Source organism: Notolepis coatsorum (genome assembly GCF_963971535.1).
Source record: "Notolepis coatsorum genome assembly, chromosome: 18".
NCBI lineage: Eukaryota > Metazoa > Chordata > Actinopteri > Aulopiformes > Paralepididae > Notolepis > Notolepis coatsorum.
Genome location: NC_140182.1, coordinates 79,468,023 through 79,488,442, shown reverse-complemented (window position 1 = coordinate 79,488,442; position 20,420 = coordinate 79,468,023). Strand labels below are relative to the sequence as shown.

Sequence of the window (20,420 nt, the reverse complement as noted above, 5' to 3'; positions counted from 1 at the left end):
GAGGTGTTTGAAGCAACTGATGTGGACTCAGCATATGGCTGCTTTCTGAATACATTCATGACTTTATATGATTGTTTCTGTTCGTTGTGCAGCAAAGTAGCCGACGAACAAGGAAGCCAGATAAACCATGGATAACTAAAGGAATTTTAAATGCCTGTAAAAAGAAGAATACTCTTTATAGAGATTTCATCAAGCATAGAACTAAACAGAAAGAAATCAAATATAAAATATATAAAAATTAATTAACAGATACTATAAGAAAACATAAGAAAGATTATTATAATAACTTACTAGAAATGAATAAAAATGATATTAAAGGAACATGGAAAATTATAAACACAATAATTGGAGTGGCGGCTGGGTGGCGCAGCGGTCTAAAGCGCTCGTCACCAATGCATGAGACACCGGTATCGAATCCGGCTGTCAGCGTTGCCTACGGCTAGGGCCGGCCGTCATACTGACTCAATTGGCAGAGTCAGCGGGAGGGGAGTCGATGGGTGATAATCTGGTCGTTGTAAACAGCGACTCCTATAGGTCGGTCAGGGCGCCTGCACAGCAAGGACAGGAGATGTCGAGGGGTAGTGTGAGCCTCCCACACGTTACACCTCGCCAATGAGAGTCCGTGCTGGCAGGTGAAAAGAAGTGGCTGGCTGACTCCGCATTTATCGGAGGGGACATGCGATAGATTCTTCAACCCTCCCTACGACCGACCAGTGGGGGGCACATGCGAGCAACGGTCAAGACAGGGGAGGGGGGAATTGGCACGACTAAATTGGGATGGGAGAAAAACAGACGTGAATTGGATAGACATGTCTCTTATTAAAAAACGAATCAAAGAAATTGTAGACCCCATTACTTTCATATGTAATCTATTTTTTTTTATCAATTTTTTTTATTATTATTTTACATGAAAACAAGACAACACAATAATCATAATAATAATACACAGAACTTCACAGGGAGATAACAGCAACAATAATAATAACAGAATAACAAATTATAAAAACAGAGTACAACATTTCAAATTTTAAAGGGGTACTATCTTATAAATGGCCTTTCCCAGTATTCAGCACCATTTCCCGGCCGTGTGGATCTATATTAATAAGACTTGTCTCTAATTCTCATATTGGGGCATTCTTCCAATTCCCCTCACAATATTCACCCTCACCGAACTGAGTCATCTTAAAATGTGCATATCAGTGATGTCAGAGATTTCCCAGCTGCATAACAATGTGGCATTGCCACCAGGCCACACAGTGGTTGGAGCCCAGCCTCAAAACGGCTTAAGATCTTGAGGTCGAAAAATGCTGCTTTTGAGTACTTGACTAGAAATACAAAACAATGAACCTTTTTGAAAAACAAAAACCTACAGAGGTGTTCCATAGACTCACAGGAACCGTGTAAAAGTGCCCAAATAGTGAAGAAATAGCAAAATAGCTCCCCCCCAATAAAACCCCCCCAGTTAAAGTTAAGGAGAACAACACAAAAGACAAGACAAACAAGACATTTCCTCCTCCCCTCCCACGAGACCGCCGGACTCCCCCGGACAAGCACCCCAACCCCGCTCAGCCGCACACGGCGGTTCTGACCTTTTCAGCTGCTGCGACCCACAGTTCAATCCCAGCCTGTCCCACCCCAATCACCCACGCCGTGGATATCTCAAGATAAATCACATCCATCAGTGTTAGGGACCAGTTAATCACTGTGAGCTTCTCAGGCTCCTTCCATCTCAATGCTATCAGCTTCTTCGCTGCTGTGATGCCTGCTAGGATAACCCTTTTTTGTTGTATGGACGCGGTTAGTGTTGTTATATCGTTCAGGAGTAGTGTAACGGCTGTGAATGGGATTGTTAAGCCACTGTGGTATATTCTAAGCACATACCCAAGGATTATTACAGTACAATGAGGTTGTTATCTGGAAAGGAAGAACGATCTTAATGATAGAATGGTCTCCTCATCTGACTTCAAATATAGCCAGCAAGGAATAAACATGCAGTCAAGACCACAGAGTTCTAATTCGAACTCATATTTATATATTTATTGCCGAGAGGCCCAAAGGTGAAAATGCAGCAGTTACATACAGGGATTATTCATCATTTTACATAAGACATGATGTACAAAAGGATTGATGAGGTTTACATAATTATAGCCCATTCACGGTGGCTCTCACATCAAAACAAGTCTGCACATAAAAGTTGTCATGTTTATCAATGGAATAGACTACTCCTTTTGCCACCACATAGTTAAACCTGGTCTAAGATAGGCATCTTACTCTATATCCCAACAAACAGTGATTATTCCATACAGTTTACTTACGTCATGGCAAGAGTACAGTCTGTGGAGCTGGTGGAGGCCAGAAAACCCCTGGGGTTGGGTATATCTGTCTGGCCTGTCTCTGTAACCATGCGTTTCCTATTATATACCCTGATATCCACCAATAATAGCACATTCTAATAATACGTTTGGTCCAATTAGATTTCTTGATTCTATATATGGAGTCTCCTCTGTTCCAATTGGTTCTGGATTTTAAAAACAGGCGTTCTTCTGTTTCTTGGGTCCCAATCAGATGATCTTCTGGGGGGGGGCGGTCCGCCCCCCACCAATCTCCTCGTCGTGTGGGCTGTGGTTTCTTGATGAGCACAGAGTCTTAACCCTAAAACCTTTTCTATATTTGTATGGTTAATGTAAGAAGTTACATATGTATTCAGCATTAACCCAATGTGGAGTTTGTCTATATTTTAATACCAGATTTCCTATATAAAGTATCACAAGCCTGCTTTTTCCAGACTGAATTTATAGTTCTAAGGTTTAGTTTCTAGCAAGCTTTACAACCTGAGTGAAATAGCATTATTACTTAAATAACCAGTTTGACATTCTAAATGACGTTTAAATCTAATTAGTCATTTACATTTTAAAATGATATGGTTTAGTTTCCTACAGATCTCCACTCTTGAGCGTGGGAAGCTCTACTCATCTTAGTCATATTTGTACTTAAGGCATTATTTGAACCGTGTGTTTTGTCTCTAATCTATTATTGTATGGATTCAAACAGTTCTCAAGTGGGGGGTTTTGCTCCTACAGTTACCCAACTGTCTTCAAGACTCCTTAAATGTGTCACAAACAGTTTAGCATAAGGGGGATTTTATGACCTGCCCCTGTGTCTCCAACTGTCTTCCAGTTTGGTTTATTTTGTTCTAGTGTTGAGCAGTTGGCTAGTGGGGGTTTGGTTGAAACCACTTTGATTAAAAAAAAAAAAAAAAAAAAAAAAAAAAAAAACACTATGTCCCTGCATATGGTCACTTCACATAGATCCATTAGTTATGAAATGCACAGTTTCCAAGTCAATGCTACCTCACCACATATATCTGAAAGTTTGTCCGTTATTGACCTCCAGAAGCGGGCTACTGGTGGGCAATCCCAATACATATGCATATAAGTGCCAGTGGCCCTTTGAGATCACAAAGTGCACCGAGAGTCGGTTACCAGTCCCATAGCAAATAGCTTCCTAGGTGTAAGATAGGTCCTATGAATATAATTAAAATGAATTTGCTGGTGATTGGGGTTGCGGGAGGACAATGCCACATTTGTCCAAACCTCATCCCAGTCAAACTCGGGGTCAAACTCTGGGATATATACAGATTGTATCCAATGATACATTTTTATACGTGGATTGAATTAAGAGCGTATAAAAGTCTGAGACAAACCCTCTGGAGGCTGTCCTGTCCACTATGAGCCTGAGGAAAGGGTGTGGGTGCAAAGCTTGAGCCCACGGCACGCCATGCGCCCTCAGCGCTGACCTTAGTTGAAGGTAAAGAAAGAAGGACTCGCCGGGAAGATCATAAAATTCTTTTAAGTCCTGAAACGCTCAAAGGCCGTTCTTATCATAGATATCCCCCAGAGTATGAACTCCCCTCCTATGCCATTGAGGAATACTAACCGGTTTGTGCCCAACAAGTAGTTGCTGGTTATAAAAAATTGGAGAGTCCAGGTGCCATGGGCATTTAACCGCACACGACTTCTGTACATTACGCCATGTTTGGATCACGTGAGTTATGATCGGTCCATATCTTAGTTGGCATTTTGAAATAGGGATAGTGGAGTATACTACATCCTGTAATCTTAGCGGTGAGACCGCCGCCGCTTATAAGGAGTGCCAAGATACAGCATCTACAGGATCTAGCAAGCACATCAGAGGTCTCAGTGAAAAGGACCAGAAATAAAGCTTAAAATCAGGGATTGCGAGGCCCCCATCTTGTTTCCTACGTTGAGTGGTAGCTCTTTTGATTCTCTGGCGTTTGTTATTCCAGATAAACTTAGATATCATCGATTGTACCTTGCGCCAGTGGTCTATTGGAGGGGGCAGGGGAAGCATTGAGCTAACAAAATTTATCCTAGGTAGGACGTTCATTTTGATTATGGAAGCCCGGGCCTGTAAAGAGTTAGGAAGGGACGACCATCTATCTAGATCCTGGTGTATTTTATTATAAGTACCCGTGAAGTTGTATTTAGTAGTTTGACTTAGTGTGGGGAATATCTCTATGCCTAAGTATTTAAAATGTTCCACTATGGGGATATCAGCTGGTAGTTGCACCGCCTTGGCCAGCTCATTAAGAGGTAGGCAGGCTGATTTGTTCCAGTTAATCTTAAAGCCTGACAACTTACCAAAGTCGTCGATTATTTCCAGTAATTTTGTGGCCGATTGGGAGGGGTCATTCATAAAAATCAGTAGGTCATCCGCATAGAGAGCAATTTTGTGTGGTGTATTATTGATTATTATGGGGACGATGTCCTCTGATTGCCTAATAAATTGGGCCAATGGTTCGAGGGAAAGCGCGAATAGTCCTGGGCTCAGAGGACAACCCTGTCTAGAAGATCTGGAGACTGGAAAAAGTGTGGAACAGTTTTTGCCTGTCAGTATCATCGCAGACGGCGAGGCATACAGGACTTTAATCATATGAATAAAATGTTTTCCAAGTCCCATAACCTCAAGTACCTTCCACAGGTATGACCATTCTAGTCTGTCAAATGCCTTCATGGCATCCAAGGACAGAACTGTGGCCGGAGCTGTATTGTCTTTACTGTTATCGATTACATGTAACAGCCTCCTAAGATTATCTGCAGCCAGGCGCCCCGGGATAAAACCAGTTTAATCGCAATGTACCAGTACCGTCATAAACTTCTGCAGGCGGCGGGCCAGTACCTTGGCAAACACTTTTAGATCGGCCCCCCGAGAAGACTCAAGGGCCTATAGCTTCCACAGTCATTGGGATCTCTATCCTTCTTGAGAAGTAAAGAAATCAATGCCATGTTGACATCTCTTGAGAACTCCCCTTGTTCGATAGCGTAATTGATCATATCGAGCATCAATGGACCCAATTGGTCCCAGAAAGCTAAATATACCTCGGGTGGAATCCCATCCCAGCCTGGTGCCTTACCCCTTTGCATTTCAGCAATCGTCTCCCTAAGTTCCATAAGAGTGATCGGTTTTCCCAGTTCCTTAGCCTCTTCCTCAGAAATGTGGGGTATCTCAAGCCCGCCAATGAACGATTCAAATTTAGAATTATCGAAATTTACCTCTGAGCTATATAACTGTGAGTAAAACTCTTTAAACGTGTCGTTGATCTTTTTCGAATCAGTAGTGACTGTTCCCTGTCGTGTCTTGATCGAAGGAATATCCGAGAAATTATCATTCAAGCATATTTTCATTGCCAGTAGATGGCTAGGCCTGGAACCGTGAAAGTAGTAATTTTGTCTTGTCCTATGTATTAAAAACTCAGACTGTTGTTTAAGTATGGAGTTTATTTCTTTTTTGGCTATCTTGCGTTGTGTGTTTAGTCGTTCATTATAGTTAGCTTGCAAAGATGCGTATAGGTCCGCGTATAATGTTTCCAGTCCTTCTAGTTTTTTTGACCCGGATTTACGCAAATTGGAGCCGAAAAGTGTGACATGACCTCTGATAAATCCCTTTAATGCGTTGCACAGGACCCTAGGGTCTTCGACTGTGCCGACGTTGATCTGCAAGAATCCAACTAGTTTACTTCTGAACTCAGTACAGAAATCATCGCTTTTTAATAAGGTTGAGTTAAAACGCCATCTGGGAGCTCTTGTGGAGAGCTTGCCAAAGGTTGCTATAAGGGAAATCCCCTTGTGGTCTGAGAGAGCTAGGGGAACCAATGAGATGTCGAAACTATCAAAAATATTAGGGGACGCGAATGCATAGTCTATTCGAGAGAAGGTTTTGTGTCTGACTGACAGGTGAGAGTAGTCCTTGAGGGTGGGATTGGATATGCGCCAGAGGTCTGCGAGCCCAGTGTCCTGGGCCCACATCCTGAGGGCCTTAGAGGACTGTTTTTGGTCATGTGTTTCAGAGGACCCGGGCCTATCCATCTCTGCATCCCAGCACGCATTAAAATCGCCACCCACAATGAGAGCGTATCCATTAAGTTCCAACATATTTTTTGTGATTGTTTTATAGAACGCTGAATCAAATGTGTTAGGGGCATACAATGCAATGCGATTATTGCTATTTTCCTATGAGAAAACTCAACTTTTGCTATAGTAATCCTTCCCTCCGTGCCCGACCACACATCCAGGACTTTGATATCAAGGTTACGTCTTGTAACTATAACGACTCCTTTTGTCTTATTGTCGGCTGAGGATGAGGAGATAACATGATATTATCGATTTGCTAGTCTTGATACATCACTCACCAATAAATGCGTCTCACTAAGGAGAGCAATGTCAATACTTCTTCTCTTCAATAACCAAAGGACACTGGTATGCTTGTGTGGGGTGTTAAGGCCTCCTGCGTTCCAAATTAAAATATTCAATTTAGCCATGGTCGAATTTGTCTAAATGCGTAGAGAACATACCAGTGCAGCCAGGTTGAGGACAGAGGCGCTGATCCAGGCGGGCCCAGACGGTCAATCCCAAGAGTTCAGAGGAGGAACAATTACACACATACAGGACAACAGTACAGAAAACACAGAAATATACCACCCCAGTTACAACCCCCCCTACTTCTATACCATAGTCCCCTCCATACTCATAGCCAAGCTCAGGGACCTGGGCTTGGGCTATGACCTCTGCCAGTGGGTCTTGGACTTCCTGACTGGCAGACCCCAGGTGGTGAGAGCAGGCAACTGCACCTCCTCATCCATCACCCTCAACATAGGGGCCCCCCAGGGCTGTGTTCTGAGTCCCCTCCTCTACTCCCTGTACACACACGACTGTGTGGCTCAGCGGAGTAGCAATACAATCGTCAAATTTGCTGACGACACAGTGGTGGTGGGCCTGATCTCTGCCAACGACGAGAGGGCCTACCTGGAAGAGGTCAAGGTCCTGGCGGGATGGTGCCAGGAAAACAGCCTCTCCCTGAACGTCAGCAAAACAAAGGAGATGATTGTGGACTTCAGGAGGTCGGGGGTCAAGGACTACAGCCCCCTCAGCATCGACGGGGCACCGGTTGAGAGAGTCAACAGCTTTAAGTACCTCGGAGCCTACATATCCGAGGACTTGACATGGACCACACACATTAACAGTGTTGTGAAGAAGGCACGACAACGCCTCTACTTCCTCAGGCGCCTAAGGAAGTTCCAAGTCAGCCAGAAGATCCTTAAGAACTTCTACTCATGTACAATAGAGAGCATCTTGACCGGCAACATCACCTCCTGGTTTGGGAATAGCACTGCACAAGACCAAAGCAGACTACAAAGAGTGACACGTTCAGCCGAACGCACAATTGGAGGGGGGCTCCCCACCCTCCAGAACATTTACTACAAGCGTTGCAAGGGCAAGGCTAAGAGAATCATTAAAGACTCCAGTCACCCGAACAACTGCCTCTTTGAACTGCTGCCGTCAGGCAAGCGATACAGGAGTCTCAAGGCGAGCACAGAAAGACTCAGAAGAAGCTTCTATCCCCAGGCCATCAGGCTGCTAAACGAACAATGAATGAACACTACACAACAACAACCACCAAACGCACATAGCACACACATCCACACGCACACACTCACTTTAAACAAACACACTGTAGCACCCACTCCACACACTTATAGCACACACCCACTTTAAACAAACACACTGTAGCACCCACTCCCCACACTTTATATTTATGGATGAAGGATTGCACTACAACTCGTACACCTTACTGTAAATTGTACCTAAAATTGTACCTCATCCCATTTCTGCTTTGCACTAGATAGTACTGTACATTAGTACACTGCATAGTATTGTGTATTGTATATTATATGGTAACTCAGAACATTGTACATATGTCTATACCGAACACTGTGACCTCATTTTCTTCTTCTAAATTCATGCTATATTATGTTATTATGTTATTTGATACTATCTTGTCTAGCACAGTCTCTGGAGCGTAACAGTAAGAAGCATTTTGTATGAAAGTATTCTGTACTTCTGTATGACAACTATTAAAGAACTTGAACTTGAACTTGAACTTCTACTCTATACACTAACCCACCCATCCTAATAATAACCTTCCTATACCCACTCTCCAATCCCCTCCCTATGCTCCATCCGCTAAGGATGGTCATCTTCCTACCGTTTCCCACTGGAATCATGGATCCAATAAGACGCTCTTCACTCCGACCCCCTCTCTAGATAAAACCCTGATTAAACCCCCCACTAGTCTAAGAAACAAAAAAAAACAATAAAGTTATTGGTCAAGGTGCAAGCATTTCACAGTCCCTCTGGTCAGGCACATAGGCTGGAATGACAAAATTCCTATATAAGAATGGGAGTAAACACCTTCATTAACTCGGAGGTAGTAATAAGCTATACCTGACACAACCTGATATTATATATATATATATAACCCGACATTCAATGACCTGAGCCTAAGGCTCAAATCCGGTCAAACCCAGTCTAAACAAAATAACAAGACCTAGAAACACAACAAAACAGATCAACCGAAGGTATTACTAGTGAAAACAAACGTGAACATTGGCCCTAATATGAGCCAACCATAAGGGGAAATTTAGCTATTATTATATAATAACTCAACGCCATCCCTGTAACCAACTACTTCTGAATCTGCGTATCAACGTATATAAATAAAAGCATACCATAAGTCAGTTAAGGCAGGACCCGATCACAGTTAAATTGTGCAAACTGGGCCCCGTTCCCCGTACCTGGATAACTGAGTTAGCCGGATAACTTTCGGTTAAGTCTGACTTAAGCCGGACTTTCCGGCTCCCCGTACCTGGATTGTCCAAATCACCATGACAACAGATCCAAAAGTTTGAGGCTGGTCGAAAGCAGGGTTTAAGTTCAAGTTAGCCGGATGAAGCACAGCCACGCCCCCGCAAAGAAAGTGACAGCGCGTTTCCTGAAATTATTCCCACAGTCTAGGATCTGCTTTATACCATTCTGAATTACGTTTTTGTGCTCCATTCTTCCAGAGGGGGCTTTTGAAATGTAAAATAGACCCAAAATGCTGATACTAAATTCACTTTGTCCTAAATAATGCACGTTATATATACCGTGGCGCTCGCTCGGTGCGATGTACACATTATGTGGTTATTTTAATTGTAACTGGGATTAAGATGTCTGATGAGATGCGCTGTTTGACGGATTTGAGAAATTGAATGAGCCGTTGACGTCACATTAATGAATGAGGATAAAGAGAGAACTTCATTCAAAATAAAGAATATTCTAAACACGGGTCTCTCGTTCATTAATGTATAAACAATGAATTTATCCCATCTGGCACAGTGGCGCAGCTGTAGTGCTCAATCCTGCCAACCCAGCGACCGGTGTTCGAATCCCCGTGTTTCCAATATAATTTTTTGGAATATAATATTAATGATTATACGCCAAAGTAGCCTAGTTGTAAGTTAAAATATTATAAATCTACATGCATTAAGGATGTCATTCTTTATATAGCTCTCAACGTGCACCAAATTGAATTATTCCTACATCGCAAAAAGATTCTGTATTCTTTGTATTCGCCTCTCTGTGCTTGAACCTCCGGCGTAAAGTCTTCGAAAATGGCCACTTTGTGATCGCCGAGACTGAGTTCACCTCTCCTGGCACGGGCCGACCGCATGATGAGCTCCTTCTGTTGTAGCCTGTTCAGCTTAACAATGATGGGCCTCTGCCCCTTGTTCCCTCCAGGACTGGCCTTGCCCGCTCTGTAAGCCGACTCGCACACAGGTGGGCTGGGGAGGACATCCTCCCCCAGGATCTTTTGCAACAACTCCGGCATGGTCTCCGAGGGACGACCTCCCTCACTGCCCTCCGGGACACCAACGATCCTGATGTTGTAACGCCTCTCCTGGGACTGCATTTCAACAATTACCGTCTGGAGTTTGGAAACGTCAGCCTGCCTAACCAGCAGGGAGCTCTCCAGACACGCCATCCTCTCGCCCTGTTGCGAGGCCTCTGCCGTTAGCGAAGCTAGTTCGTTAGCATTAGCCGTGGAGGTAGCGTGTAGTGACTCCATCTTCTCTCTCAACGGGTCGACCGCCAACCTAATTTCCTCCGTCACTGCCCGATGAAGAGTATCAAAAAATTCCGCCTGTGCTTTTTTTTGTGCGTCAGTGAAGCGTATTGATCTGAAAAAAGCTTTCGATACCATTGATCATGACATCTTACTCAGGAAACTTGAAAAGTATGGAATTAGAGGGGTAGGGCTCAGTTGGATAAAAGTTTACATAGAAAATAGGAAACAATGTGTGCAGATGGGGGAGACGATCATCCTGCAAAGAGATAACATGTGGGGTACCGCAAGGATCCATTTTAGGCCCGAAATGATTCATATTGTATATCAATGATATCATTGCTGTTTCTGATCAACTTAAATTTGTAATTTTTGCAGATGATACTAAACAAATTTGTTCAGGTGCAGACCTTCAACAGTTGCTAACAAATATTACAGGTGAACTGGGGAAGCTGAAATGTTGGCTTGATACTAAAGACTTACTTAAATATAAGTAAGTCTACATTTATTTTGTTTGGTAATAACAAAATACATCCGGATACTCAAGTAGAGATATGCATAGATAATGTTCATCTTGAAAGAGTAAATGGGCTTCCGGTTACGATGTGAAAGGGAACAGACGCGTGAGGAGGTGGCTCCCGACATTCAACAAATCAGACTCTATTTTTCCTGTCTTTTTTAAACGTAATACAAAAGATGGTTTGCACAAAGTAAAAATTAATAACTCAGCGTGAAGAAATGCCAAATAGACGCAGAGAAAGATATGCTCAGAGGTCGACAGTTCAATACTCCGAAGAGGCTAACAACCCCGCTAAAATAGCGGCAGACGCTCCACCCAACCTCCCTGAGGACTTGCAGAATCTCCGCACAATGCTAGCCACGGACATGAAAGACATTTTCCTGGATTTAATAGAAAATGCCCTTTCTCCAGTGAGGGAGTCATTAGCCTCTGTTGAATTAACCACTTTCGACCACGACAAATGGATTACTGAGTTAGAGGGAACCCTCTCCGACTACAGTGACACGATTGTGGCCTTGGAAAAGACATGTGCTCAACTAAGCTCCCAAACTGAAGATCTTGCTAGCCGGGCAGAAGACGCTGAAAACCGGTCTTGCAGATGCAACCTCCGAATTATCAATATTCCGGAAAACACAGAGGGAGAGGACACTGTCGGATTTATGTCCGAATTTTTTGCAGAGGTTCTGGGCAAAGACATATATCCAAGTTCCGTCTCGTCTACCTTGCTCTTTTGAAAGTGGACTATGGGGGAAAAGAACATGCCGTCAAAGCCGCCACAGAAGCACAGCTTTTCTACGACCGCTATTTCCCTGAAGCTAGCATGGTAAGCGATGCTACCTAGACTGTACACTGGAACGACATGCTAGTCGGCTAACTGGGAGAACCCTGAACTACTACGATTGACTGTACTCTGACCGGGCCGATTGACTTTACTTTTTAACTGATCTCATGATTTCTATGTGCCCGGAGGAGGGGAAAGGGGGGGGGGAAAGACACTACCCACTGAAAAAGAGATGACTTGAACTAACATTACCGCTGCAACTACCGCGGAACACTGTCTAACTCTAACCTATCCGGACCGGAATGAAAGGGCTAACGTTAGCTTAAAATGGCTAACCTAGCTAACCTGGCTCCACGGCCCGTAGCTACAAAATCTCTGTGGTTTGTAGGTCATTCTGATTTGACTGGCATGGTGACGTCACGTGGCGAGGATGGAGCAGATAGTGATCCGATTGGCTCTGTGGTTGTAGCGCACCAAACGGGGTTTGACAGAGAGCGAGCGAGAGAGAGAGGGAGAATCAGATAGACCCTCGCGACAGAGCACACATACACACGCGCGCGTCGCGCTGTCGTCTCTCGGTCTGTCTCTCTCTCTCCCCCTCTCTATCTCTCTCTCTCTCTCTCGATTCGGGAGAACGCCCCGTCTATAGCGCGTGGCACAGTGGAAGACTTCCTCAAACGGGAGAGGGAGTAGAGAGAGAGAAAGAGAAGGGGACCTGCGTATCTCGCATGCAGCTGTGTTTACACAGTGCTCTCTCTCTCTCTCTCTCTCTCTCTCTCTCTCTCTCTCTCTCTCTCTCTCTCTCTCTCTCTCTCTCTCTCTCTCTCTGTCTGCCACTCGCAGACTGTGTGGATGACTGTCACTGAAAGTGCTTATGGGCGGAGCCCAGCCAATAACAGGCTGAAATCTTGAGGCTGTAAAATGATGCTTTTGAGTACTCCATTCGAAATTTAAAACAATGATTATTTTTTTTTAATAAACCTTACAGATGTCTTCCATAGAATTGTGTAAAGTTGCCCAAATAGTGCTAGGAATAGCAATGCAGGTATAAAAGAGCACTCAATTTCAAACAGCCTAGAGCTCGAACCACACTTAAAAGTATGTCTGTGTCAGTTAAAGGAGTGAAACTCTGGAACAATCTACCGGATGAAATAAAAAACAACAGGTTAAGTTTAAAAAAGATGTTTAAAAAACAGGGTTCTAGAATCTTATAGTCAAATCTAGTTTCAAATTGAATGATGACTGTTTTTCTCTACCATGTAACTCGGGTATTGCAGATTAAGTATTGATTTTCCTTTTGGGATCGGTTTTGTTGATTGTTTCATTTAGCAAACTTTAACTTTTTTGCATACTTGGCCTTTGTTTTTAAATTTGTTTTTGAATTAGGGGTAGGTTGTTCTATAAGCCATTTGGCTGCAAACCTATCCTTTTCGCTTGTTTATTTGTAAACATTCGAAATAAAGAATTCATTCATGCACACCTGTTCTACATGTGCTGCAAAGTACAGTAGGTCTATATACAGTACCATGTACACCTGTTCTACATGTGCTGCTCAGTAGGTCTATATACCATTTATACTGTACCTGTTCTACATGTGCTGCACAGTATACCTATACCACGTACAGTATACCTGTTCTACATGTGCTGCACAGTATACCTATACCACGTACAGTATACCTGTTCTACATGCACAGTAGACTTATATACTAACTATATATGTGTAGGTATTGTATACCATGTATACCTGTTCTACATGTGCTGCACAGTAGACCTATAGCACAACCTGTTCAAAGTGTTCAAGTCAGACGTTGATAAGGACCTGGATCCATGCAATCCATGCATGTAAACATGTATAAATATTGATCATATATCGTTAAGATTAGATATAACATACGGTTATCCTATAACCTTAGTTATATGAGTATAGCGAGCGCTCTGCACTCTGGTGGAACCCTATCCCTTATCAATCTAATACTGAATAAATTTCTTCACATGTACACACCCATCCGCCTGGCCACACCCACATCCGCTCCTCTACATAAGTGGGGACGTGGCCATACTAACAGCTCCTTCCCAAGTCTTTCACCACCGAAGGCGAAGACCACGGGGTCCTCAGTGAGTCAGTGCAGAGCGCTCGCTATACTCATATAACTATGGTTATAGGATAACCGTATGTTATATATCGTATAGCTTACGCGCTGCACTCTGGTGGAACACAGGAGTTGAGCAGAGCGGAAGCTCGACAAATGTACCCGCTGAGGCCCCCCACAACCATCAGAACTGGGGAGGACCCGAGCCCCCGGACCCTCCTAGAGGGGGACGGAAGGGAATCGGATCCGACTGTGCGAAGAGGGTTTAGCAACTCAACCCACAGGGTGAGCAGATCGTGGGACTTACCTTCACACAGAAGGACCCACGACTACTCAGGCGCGCATCCCACATGCCACTAGGGAACGAACGGGGGGACAAAAACTTTACAGCCCCTAACATCGCGGGGTCAAAGGTCAAGAACCCAACCCCGTGGCAAGGCCATATCAGCGGAGCGCAGAGAAGGACCCAGCCCCAGAAACAGCCTGAGGGTCAGGACCCCCCGGAAAGGGGGCCTGGTGAGGCCAACGATGCCGTAGCATCGAGACCCCACCAGACGGTCACTAGTGACACCACCCCCCACATCGCCAGCGTATCGGACAGGGCCCAATCCAAGAGCAGGCCCTTCCCCCCTACAGCACGCCGCCCTGAAGCACTCTACAGAGGCTACACCCCCACAACACTGTGGGGCCAGTCGGCGCACCAGGGAGACAACCCCCAAAGAGGTTGATCCCTCAATCCTGGCAACAGGTCAAGAGCGTAACTCAACCTGTGCCCGGAGCACTGCGGACTAGACAGGCGCCTAAGGGGTCTACTGTGAACAGCACCCCGGCGGAAAGGGCGTTCGGTATGCTGTGCACCATGTCGCAGCCTCCACAAAACCCGACCCCCTAGAGAGGCCGAGGTAGAGAAGGCTGACACGATTGGCAGACGTCATGAAAAGTGCGGTGGCACACTCACAGGTAGACAGGGTCAAGCCCGGCCTAAATCCGAGAGTCGATGCCGCTACCAACATACCGGGGAACCAACCACCCCCCTATGTTTAGTTTAACAGGAGGCGGTTGTTCCCTTAACCCCCCCAAGAAAAAACTCAGAAACACAACTGCGCGTATACACCGGCTATACAGGCAGTACAAGTGTTTCAGTTTTCAAGAAGGGGTTAACCCAGGCCAACAGGTCGACGAGAACGAGTCCGGACCTGGGCCCGGCGGACCGGGACGTACACAGGGATGCCAGAGGGGTACAATAGAACCACCTTGACAGGAGAAGGACCAGGCTCCTCAGCACAGCGCAAGGTACAACACAATATGGACCAAGCAACTGCGAAGGATAACTCGTAGTGACGTAATCACGAACACACCTCCATAATATCAAACCCTGCGGGTACCAGAACAGCAGATCTGCGCCCCGGCGGACAACGGGTTAACTGACCTGGTCCGGCGCAACCAGAACCAGTCCCGTGTCCTAATCACGCCACCATCCCCAGTCCTAAGAGGGGGGTAGGTACGCGTGTCAATCTAAAACATCACAGAGGGCGCCACCAAGACGGTCAGAACATGAACGCACCGTGCCCGGTGGCCCACCCCATGGGCGTGAGACCCCTCCGCCAATGTTTCTATCTACTCCGTCATCTCCCCCTAGAGATGAGCGAGAATTCGTAGAGACTAACCTAGTACACTGGCGCTCGGAAGAGATCAAATCTCCATCCCAGTTGCTCTACAAAAAACGCTGTTTCTATAATGAGCAACCAAGGCGCGCCAGCCCATGCGTGGTTCCACACTGAAGCACCCAGCGCTATGTACACGTCGAGACCCAAAACACATCAATGGTAATTCTAACAAGAACCCAGATAACGTTCCCTCCATGCCGCCTGGGACGAGTGGTTGGAAGCTGGCCAAAAGACACAGATATGGGCCCCATATAACGCGTCTGAGGGAAAGAAACCCTGCCAACACTGCTCTGTATAAAGAGAGGAGACAGGGAACCCCCAGAGAGACCTCCCATGTGAGTAATAATTGAAAAGATATATGTAAACATTGAGCCACGTGACCAAAATCTCAACACATATGCAATAGAGAGCAGAGCAGAAAACAAAGTTCAAAAAAGGTCAGACATTTACCCGAGTTCCCTACAGTCACGAAATACACACTCCAAATACAATCAAAATACAACTCCAAAACGTTCCTGTAAACATGTTGTGACCTGTGTATTTACCACATCTCCCAGTCACACAAGTCACACAAGTCTCCCAGTCACACAAGTCACACAAGTCTCCCAGTCACACAAGTCTCCAAGTCACACAAGTCACACAAGTCTCCCAGTCACACAAGTCTCCCAGTCACACAAGTCTCCAAGTCACACAAGTCACACAAGTCTCCAAGTCACACAAGTCTCCCAGTCACACAAGTCTCCAAGTCACACAAGTCTCCCAGTCACACAAGTCTCCCAGTCACACAAGTCACATGAGTCTCCCAGTCACACAAGTCTCCAAGTCACACAAGTCTCCAAGTCACACAAGTCACACGAGTCTCCCAGTCACACAAGTCACATGAGTCTCCTAGTCACACAAGTCTCCAAGTCACACAAGTCACACGAGTCTCCCAGTCACACAAGTCTCCAAGTCACACAAGTCTCCCAGTCACACAAGTCTCTCAGTCACACGAGTCTCCCAGTCAGACAAGTCTCCCAGTCACACAAGTCTCCAAGTCACACAAGTCACACGAGTCTCCCAGTCACACGAGTCTCCCAGTCACACAAGTCTCCAAGTCACACAAGTCTCCCAGTCACACAAGTCTCCAAGTCACACAAGTCACACAGGTCTCCCAGTCACACAAGTCTCCAAGTCACACAAGTCACACAAGTCTCCCAGTCACACAAGTCTCCAAGTCACACAAGTCTCCCAGTCACACAAGTCACACAAGTCTCCCAGTCACACGAGTCTCCCAGTCACACGAGTCTCCCAGTCACACAAGTCTCCAAGTCACACAAGTCTCCCAGTCACACAAGTCTCCAAGTCACACAAGTCACATGGGTCTCCCAGTCACACAAGTCTCCCAGTCACACAAGTCTCCAAGTCACACAAGTCACACAAGTCTCCCAGTCACACAAGTCTCCAAGTCACACAAGTCTCCCAGTCACACAAGTCACACAAGTCTCCCAGTCACACGAGTCTCCAAGTCACACAAGTCTCCAAGTCACACAAGTCTCCCAGTCACACAAGTCACACAAGTCTCCCAGTCACACAAGTGACTTGGAGACTTGTGTGACTGGGAGACTTGTGTGACTGGGAGACTTGTGTGACTGGGAGACTCATGTGACTGGGAGACTTGTGTGTCTGGGAGACTTGTGTGACTGGGAGACTCGTGTGACTTGTGTGACTGGGAGACTTCTGTGACTGGGAGACTCATGTGATTGGGAGACTTGTGTGTCTGGGAGACTTGTGTGACTGGGAGACTTGTGTGACTGGGAGACTCGTGTGACTTGTGTGACTGGGAGACTCGTGTGACTTGTGTGACTGGGAGATGTGGTAAATACACAGGTCACAACATGTTTACAGGAACGTTTTGGAGTTGTATTTTGATTGTATTTGGAGTGTGTATTTTGTGACTGTAGGGAACTCGGGTAAATGTCTGACCCACTTCCAGTGATGAAGCTAAGCTAGGCTAACGGTCCAGGAGTTCCCTAAGCCTAATGCATGCAGAGAGACAAAAAAGGTATGTATCTTCTTGTCTAACTCCAGGGAAGATGTTAAATAAGCTAATTTCCCAAAATGTTGGAGTTTTCCTATAAGCACAGAATTTAGAATGTGTGTACGCACAGAAAAATCGGGATTTATCACACGTGCGTACACAGGTCCTACGCACACTTGCAAGTACTCCGTGTTGATAAATTCCACTTGTTCTACGCTCCGCGCTCGTGCACGACTTTAAGTATTTGCATATAGAACCGCCCGTAATTAACCATATACGGTAATGGAACACCCCATTACCGTATATGCCGAGCGAAGCGTGTTATGGGAGAAATACGCGACAGGCTGACAGACATGTACACGTACGGTGATGTCGGATATGATATCTATTAACCATTGCTGCCTGGGCAGCGCAAGCACTAATAAACACCGTGCTGGAATATGACTGCCTTTTCCCGTTTCGTTCGATTAATACCCAGGGATTAAAGTTCTCCTCAATTTTATTCCAAATCGCGATGGATTTTCCGTAAATGTTCTACCTTTTCTACCTGCATATGATTTGTAGAGGCATACAATCTATTTTGATGTCGGTATTAGTAAACAATAATACGAGAGCATATACAAGAACAATGAATCTCACTGCCATGTATGATGTAGCCTACGCCATGTGTAGCCTGCCTATATGTGATCAATACAAACTTGAACTTGAATTCCATCATCATATTTATATGTTGTGTCTGTCCACTATGTTTGTTACTTTGTTATTCCCCCCCCCCCCCTATCTATGTAAAGCGACCTTGGGTCTCTTGAAAGGCGCTATATAAAATGAAGCTATTATTATTATTATTATTATTATTATTATTATTATCGTCTGTGCGGGAGCTCACAAATAGACTGTTAGTCTCAGTGAAGTTTCAACGGAGGTCATCTATTCTAACCAACAAATTGAAGTAGAAAGCATTTCGTTGTGACCAATCTTATTTGGAAACATGACACACAAAATAATAGTATTTCGCTTTTTATTTGAAACAATATTTAATCGCGTTTGGAGGTGGGTGTTCTGCGGATGTGGGTGTGGCCAGGCGGATGGGTGTGTACATGTGAAGAAATGTATTCAGTATTAGATTGATAAGGGATAGGGTTCCACCAGAGTGCAGAGCGTAAGCTATACGATATATAACCGTAATGATTGCTATGTGATCAACGCAGCTTACTCTTAATAGTTTGAGAATAGAAGCCCAAGGGTTTCAGTAACTTCAGTCCAGATGCAGGCATACAGTATAGCAACAGGATGGTGATTGGTTGTTGATAATCTAAATGAAATGGGTGGACTTTCTGTCTGCAGGCTGTGTATAAGATGAGCGTAGCAGCTGCTTTGACGGAGGTCAGCCCACTGACACCTGAGGAATGTACCAACAGGATCTTTGTGAGACTGGATAAAGACAATAACGGTGAGAATGGAGTACAACTATCACTTATTTAATAGGCTATATTGTTTGTTGTTTGTTTCTGCTTCCTTTTGTGTAAATGATACACTTGTGATATAGTGTGAATTGTCTTCTGTATATATATATATATATATATATATATATATATATATATATATATATATATATATATATATATAGTGTATTGTGTCTCAAAGCTCATATGAGTGGTTTGCAAAGTCTTTATCTGAGCTTTTGTCAGTACTAGTAGTGATGTTATTTGTAACTTTTTGGAGAGATACTTTAATAAGCATTACCGTCTTTCTTCAAAAATAAGAAATACAATTTTGTCAAGCAAATATGTGCTTGAAACAAGTAAAATTCATCTTCCAGTGCAATAAGCAAATCTGGAAAATCATATCTGGGGTTCTCTTTCCTGGGAACGAGATGTATTTCAAATGTATTTCCTGTTTACTGCAGGAGCGGAGGGACTCAGAGACCCATGTTACTGACCAAACACTCTATATCAGTGATGGCTGTCGGAATGTAGAGCTATTTAACGCTTATTTAAACAAAGAAATATCACTTACAGCACCTTTAATTGTTTATAGATGGTAATACTGTGGAATGCGTTGACATGAATGGTAAATGTATGTGCAATGTTATAGCTTTTATGTGCGTGTAATGTATAATTTTTTCAATGTGATTTTTATGATGAAACAAGTGTGATGATTCTACGATGACTGCTGACGTGTGAGAGGACAAGCGGCAACGCCCGCATGTCCTGAGACTAATCTACCCCGAGACAAATCTACCCCGAGGGGACGGAACAAAGTCTCATCTTATGATGATGAAGCTATGACTAATCACATGTCTTCCTCTGCCCCGTCTCCAGCCATCATCAGCCTGGAGGAGTTCATCCAGGGAGCGCTGGATGATGAGTGGATACGGGAGATGGTGGAGTGTGATCCCAACACTGTGAAGGTGGAGAAGCCACTGAGGAGACTTTAGGGACCTCTGGGTTAAACGGATGAGGAATGTAGAGGTTACCCGGCTTCCTGTAGATCCAGCTTTTCTGTCATTAGAAAGAGGATTGTTGAAGCTGTTTTATTATAGATTTTGGACTATGGTGATAAGATAAGATAAGATAGTTCTTTATTGTCTGTTGATAGAGACATTTATTTTGTGTCAGAACACACAAGTAATACTGCGTTACAAAAAAGAAGAACATAGGACAACCATGTTACATAACAGACAGACATACAGACATACAGACAAGACATAAATCAAATACAATTTATTTGTAAGGCCCGACAACACACGTTAATGTCCCCATGGGCCGGACACATCTTCTTTAAACAAGTCAAGAAGAAACATCACAATAAGTCAAGAAACAAAACAAGAACACCATAAGGTCCAACAAATTTTAAATAAATGCAAAATAAATGAATGCAA

The 20,420-nt window shown here is 44.4% G+C and overlaps 1 protein-coding gene across 1 annotated transcript in view; it reads left to right on the top strand.

The window, feature by feature from the left end:
* Positions 1 to 19,976, top strand: part of LOC311245410 (guanylyl cyclase inhibitory protein) — a gene marked incomplete at both ends in the record, with an annotated part of 32,577 nt that extends 12,601 nt beyond the window's left edge. The window contains 2 exons of the mRNA XM_084335254.1: positions 18,884 to 18,989; positions 19,861 to 19,976. Of these exons, the coding sequence (XP_084191380.1) occupies positions 18,884 to 18,989; positions 19,861 to 19,976 (222 nt within the window). The remainder of the gene's footprint in view (positions 1 to 18,883; positions 18,990 to 19,860) is intronic.
* Between the last annotated feature and the right edge of the window lie 444 nt (positions 19,977 to 20,420).